The 5,856-nt window shown below is 35.8% G+C and overlaps 1 protein-coding gene across 7 annotated transcripts; it reads right to left on the reverse strand.

Annotated features, from left to right (window-relative positions):
- LOC140961156 (protein-S-isoprenylcysteine O-methyltransferase A-like) lies at positions 1-4,167 on the reverse strand. Of its 7 annotated transcripts, XM_073419468.1 has the most exons (4): positions 4,078-4,155; positions 3,167-3,224; positions 864-941; positions 1-745 (listed from the first exon to the last, which is right to left on the reverse strand). In XM_073419468.1, the coding sequence occupies exons 2-4, from the start codon at positions 3,198-3,200 to the stop codon at positions 159-161; spliced, it is 699 nt and encodes a 232-aa protein (XP_073275569.1). In that variant the 5' UTR covers positions 3,201-3,224; positions 4,078-4,155; the 3' UTR covers positions 1-158. The 7 variants fall into 7 exon arrangements, with proteins under 7 accessions (XP_073275569.1, XP_073275566.1, XP_073275565.1 ...); XM_073419465.1 differs by lacking the exon at positions 3,167-3,224; XM_073419464.1 differs by lacking the exon at positions 3,167-3,224 and having other exon boundaries at positions 864-1,364; positions 4,078-4,146.
- Between the last annotated feature and the right edge of the window lie 1,689 nt (positions 4,168-5,856).

A 5,856-nucleotide genomic window follows, 5' to 3' on the forward strand; every position in this document is an offset into this window, starting at 1 on the left:
TATTATAATTTGAATCATATATCTTTTATTATTTTAAAACACCTACTGCTTGAATGATACATAAAATTTTTAATGTTACAATACATGTACATTCGAAACTAAAATAGATATGATTAAGGTACATGCAATTAAAATCCTAGAATGGAGGGGAAACCTCATCATTTGATAAAAGGGATTCCAGAAAAAGTTTGATCAGTGTATTCCTCGTACTCCAATCCAAAAAACTGTCTCAAGAAGAACTCCTCGTATGGTATTCGCTGCTGGAAAAAACGCCAAACGACGCATGCAAATGCCAGAGTCGATAGCGGATTACAAACCATGATTTGAGTACCAACGGACCAAATCAAGAACCCGCAGTAACTTGGATGCCGAAGGTACCTATATACTCCATGTCTTATCAATACATGATGCTCCTCGTGATGAATCTTTATGAGATGAGTAAAGGATCTACCGGCTGTAATTATAGCCAACTTTCGTATAATTTCTCCAAAAACCACCATGGCGAGGCCTATGTTGCTTAGTAACCAGCGCTCCTTCAGCTCAGGGAAAAAATAAATTTCGACCAAATACTCAATCAAGGAAAAGACCATTGCCAATACGTAGTTTTTGCTGATTAAAAGAGACTTGAGGGTTACATTGTTTTTCCCATGAAAGAAAATGGCAAGAATATATTCAGAACAATGGAAGAAGATTATAGCTAAGACCATTTGCAATAACTGCCGGCACATTGTGAAGAAGATGGTATCTGTCATTTTTTCAAAACTCAAATAAACAAATTTTTCCTCAGAAGATAAATAGAACTCAGGTAGTGAGTCCCTCAAACAAGGAAATTTGGGTAGTCTATGTTGGAGATTTTGTCACACCTGAAATCATTGAAGAGAAGTAAGATACCAGAGATGGAATCAACGGCTCTATGTCATCGTAAATATGCATTAACATTCCTGCATATAGCGAAATCAGAAAACGAGAATAGTTGGTACGCTATATCAATACATATCTTCACACTTTGATATTGATCATAAATCTGATGTTGTTCAAAATAACCTACAAGCTACAACAGTTAGTAGTGTTCATACAAAATGTGGAAGTAACATTTGCTCTCAACTTATTTCCCTTTTCCCACGAACATAATAGATAGTTTTTTTCTCTCAAAAAGTTGCAAAAATAAAGATTGGATCGGCATTTTTGTAATCCACATAATACAAACCATAAACCAACTGCAATACATACCCCTGTAAGTTGAAGCCTTTTACAGCACATAGGACGAGGCACACAGCAGTATGAGCACAAGGTTTATGAGAGATTTATTTCGGCACAGCAGGATAAGTTTATCGCGAAACTTATCTTCTCGCTCACACAGATACCTAAAGCATTTCACATATTAAAATTTTACTGCCAAAGACGTTCGCCAAACTTATCATCTAGCTTGTAGAAAATTTTCAATGCTCAACACTGTTCTTATTCGTTTCTTGCATTACATAATCCAAACAAACAGGCAAACTTCGACGCAGAACAGTTTGTGCAAGTTGATTCACAAACACCACCACGAGAAGTCATATGTTCCACGAAGTAAATGAAGAATGTGAGCTAAAGGATGAAAGAAAATATACGAAGCCCACAATTCACAAATGGAACCAAATTAGGGAAACAATTCAGCACAAAATAAATTAACATAGCTATCGTCTCATAGCTTCCGGGAATAAGCAAGGCTTTTCAGCACATGTGTATAATTACTTTGGCAGAAAAACTTACTCCAAAGAAAAATTTTATCTTTTAAAAACTCATATTTTGGCAGAAACAGTTACACGTTCGTGTTTGCTCAGTTGTGCAATGACTTTGAAATTTAGATGGTTCAATCTTCTATGACATAGCCAGTTCTGAGATAGATTTGAGCTACAAAACAACTGGCTTATCGGGTTGATTGTATGTGTTTCCACATCTATTTCATGTTATAATGATATCATCATGTGCATTTTTTTACATCACACGCATGTAAAAAAATTCGACCGAATGCTTAGAGGTTTTAGCATGCGTGTGATGTAAAAAAATGCAAGTGATGATATCATTATAACATGAAATAGATGTTGAAACACATACAATCAACCCGATAAGCCAGTTTGTTTTGTAGCTCAAATCTATCTCAGAACTGGCTATGTCATAGAAGATTGAACCATCTAAATTTCAAAGTCATTGCACAACTGAGCAAACACGAACGTGTAACTGTTTCAGCCAAAATATGAGTTTTTAAAAGATAAAAATTTTTCTTTGCAGCAAGTTTTTTTGCCAAAGTAATTATACACATGTGCTGAAAAGCCTTGCTTATTCCCGGAGACTATGAGACGATAACTACGCTAATTTATTTTGTGCTGAATTGTTTCCCTAATTTGGTTCCACTTGTGAATTGTGGGCTTCGTATATTTTCTTTCATCCTTTAGCTGGCATTCTTCATTTACTTCGTGGAACATATAACTTCTCGTGGTGGTGTTTGTGAATCAACTTGCACAAACTGTTCTGCGTCGAAGTTTGCCTGTTTGTTTGGATTATGTAATGCAAGAAACGAATAAGAACAGTGTTGAGCATTGAAAATTTTCTACAAGCTAGATGATAAGTTTGGCGAACGTCTTTGGCAGTAAAATTTTAATATGTGAAATGCTTTAGGTATCTGTGTGAGCGAGAAGATAAGTTTCGCGATAAACTTATCCTGCTGTGCCGAAATAAATCTCTCATAAACCTGATCAAAATATACAGATAAGTATAGGAGGCTTGCACACTTATGCCATTAACTGACGTCCTATCGGGAATACTTATCCAAAATATACACATAAGTATTCCCGATAAGCCAACTTGTTTTGTAGCTCAAATCTATCTCAGAACTGGCTATGTCATAGAAGATTGAACCATCTAAATTTCAAAGTCATTGCACAACTGAGCAAACACGAACGTGTAACTGTTTCAGCCAAAATATGAGTTTTTAAAAGATAAAAAATTTTCTTTTTGTCAGTTCGGAAAGCAAGTTAGATCATCATTAAAAAATAGATGAAGTAAATCTGAAACGGAATTGAAGTATACTATAAAAAGGAATGTATATTCGCAATAAAAAGGAATTGAGTTATAACTAAATAAAAAGCAAGTTGCTTATCGTGAGCAGTGAAAGTTCCATCAATACCCACTCCACTGACATTGAGTTCCATATTGATCATTTGTGATGCCAAAAAAATTAAGCCCTATAAAAATCAATGCACAAGGACCATCCACAAGAACCGTGAAAACTGGAGACAGGTAAAAGGAGTTGGATTCTATTTCTTCAAGCCTCTCATATAAACAGCATGAGTAAATAATTACATAATTCAAGATTACCCAACCATCCAATCATAAATAATAACCAGAAAAAATAAAGATAAGTGAGCAAAACAATATAAGAGTCTGAGTTGCAAATGTGCGGAAGGGAATGGAGGATAAGAGCATTTAGATTTCACCGATTTCAGATATTTAACAACTTCCTTAAACAATTGGCCAACTTCTTGAATACCCCTACCGCTTAAAATAAAGATACCATTATTTTGAAAGAAAAAAACAACTAAAATATGCTGACCATCATTCGCACTTACAAACAAAAAAATTGATAAATTTGGGGATTGCTGGCGGACAAATTTAATAGTTAAACAAAAAATGAATATATGCTACCTAAAGTGTCCCGAGTCAACACACCGGCATATTAAATTCCAGTATATACAAAGCATAATCAACTAAACATTCAGATTCGGAACAAATTCAATTACAAAGAAATTCCACTCGAAGTGAAGAAATTTGAACAGAAAACCCACGCAAGCAAGCACTGAACAGACCAATTCGGATGCTTAAACCTTATTTAGCGACTCAAAACTAAATTACTCAAAAGCAGGACATCCAAATAAATAAAACCCACAAAAACCCTAATTCATTCCTTCATAATTGAACCGAAAACATCCATAAAAACCCCGGGGAACACACAACATCAAACAGAACAATCCCCTGGAGTAACCAAACCGAAAGCGGGAAGCAGCGTGGGAAAATTGAACGAAACGCAGCGTAACTCACCGTATCAGCGGGAAATGGAGTGTCACAACAGATCCAGAAAGAGGGAAAGAGAGACGGCGCGAGAGAGAACGAAGGTTTTCAAAATGAGCGCTCGCGTGTATATTTAACACGTGTTGACTTCATTTTTTTATTTGTTTATTTTGCATTATTTTCTATAAATCTTTTTCCCCTTTTTCATTGTTTGGTTTTTTAAAGGGAAATTGACCTTCAGTTTTCAGCCGTCGATTTTTTGTTGTGTTCAGTCTTTGAGTACTTTTTTAATATCACATTTCCACAGAAGTGTACCACATTTTCACATGAAGTGTACCACATTTTGTATGACATAGTACCACAATTTTGTGGGTAGGGAGTGAACCCAAAGAAATATTTTGATTGGGGATTTTTCACCAACTTCTCATTTTTTTAAACATAATTTATTTGGATTTCAAATGCCTAAAATAAATATATTTTATTTTGTGCATAGCTATACTCCTGAAGGTCAGTGAATTATTCATCCATTTCACTACTCAGTGGGATCATGAGCTGTTGTACGACCTATTTGAAAATCAAGATGTACAGAAGATTTTGAATATCCATGTACACACAAACATAGGAGAAGACAAACTTATTTGGCACCATGAAAGTAATGGCAAATATACGGTTCGGTCAGGATATAAAAGCGCATAGGAACTATTAGATGTGGGAGAAAGCAATGGGGTCTCCGGGGACTGGAAAAAGCTATGGAACCTGAAAATCCCACCTAAGGTGAAGGTCTTTTTGTGGCGTGCCGCGAGAGATATACTACCAAATCGTGGCAATCTCCAAAAGAAACAAATTATGGTCCCCATCTCTTGTGCAACCTGTGGAAATGAATGGGAGAATTCATGGCACCAATTCATCTTCTGCCCACTGGAAAAAGCTTGCTGGGAAGAGCTTGGTACCTGGAACCAAGTGTTCTCAGTATCCAATGAAGCAGATGGTTTCGTCCAATGGATGTTCAAACTGTTCCAGAAGGTAGATGTTAACACTCTTGAAAATATAGTGAAAGGATCGGTTAATAAGTGAAATGTGTTTAGAAGGGGGGTTGAATAAACACTCACAGATTATGTTCGTTTTTCGAAGGTTGAGTTCAGTTTAATGACAAACTGAAACTAAATATCTCGTAAGTCAATGACAATCAGTTTAACTGAGAAAACAGTTGCGGAAGTAAACTGAATGAAAGATAGAATAACTAAAACAAAAGGTAACTGAAGTAAAAAGCAAGCGATTTGTTTCTGGATGTTCGGATAATAGAATAACTCCTACGTCACCCCTTCTATCACGAAGATAGGATTTCTACTAAAAGACTTTGATCGAATATAATGTTTGTACTGACCCACTTCAGTTTGGTCTTATCAATGCCACAACTAAAACTCTTAGTTACAACAGGCTATTTCAGTTCGTGACTGATCTTAGCACAACTTAATAATATAGCAGATATTACAGTGTGCTAACAAGCTCAAAGATGGTAGCCTTGAATGCTACAGATAAAACTTAGTAAGAGAGTGAGCTTTTGATTTCAGCAGAGTAACAGCTTGAGTAAAATAGTAGTTCTTGTCTATTTTCTTTAGCTGCTCTGTTCGCCTATTTATAGGCTTCTCTTCCAACGGTAACTTGATATAATATTTGAATTTTATATCCGTTGATTTGCCACGTCGATATTCTTCTGAAAATCGTACACTGTAGACTTTGAAATGCGGCGTTCCACTACAAGTTGCAGTCTGCTTGTACTGATGTCGGTTGAACATCCCTTTCATTTGA

Source organism: Primulina huaijiensis, chromosome 16 (assembly GCF_012295235.1).
Source record: "Primulina huaijiensis isolate GDHJ02 chromosome 16, ASM1229523v2, whole genome shotgun sequence".
NCBI classification, from domain to species: Eukaryota; Viridiplantae; Streptophyta; class Magnoliopsida; order Lamiales; family Gesneriaceae; genus Primulina; species Primulina huaijiensis.

Coding starts and splice junctions, on each gene's coding strand:
- LOC140961156 (XM_073419468.1), bottom strand. CDS start 3,200: ATGATCAATATGGAACTCAATGTCAGTGGAGTGG. Junction 942..3,166: donor ACTCAATGTCAGTGGAGTGG/GTATTGATGGAA, acceptor CGCTATATGCAG/GAATGTTAATGCATATTTAC. Junction 746..863: donor CTTCTCTTCAATGATTTCAG/GTGTGACAAAAT, acceptor AAAAAATGACAG/ATACCATCTTCTTCACAATG.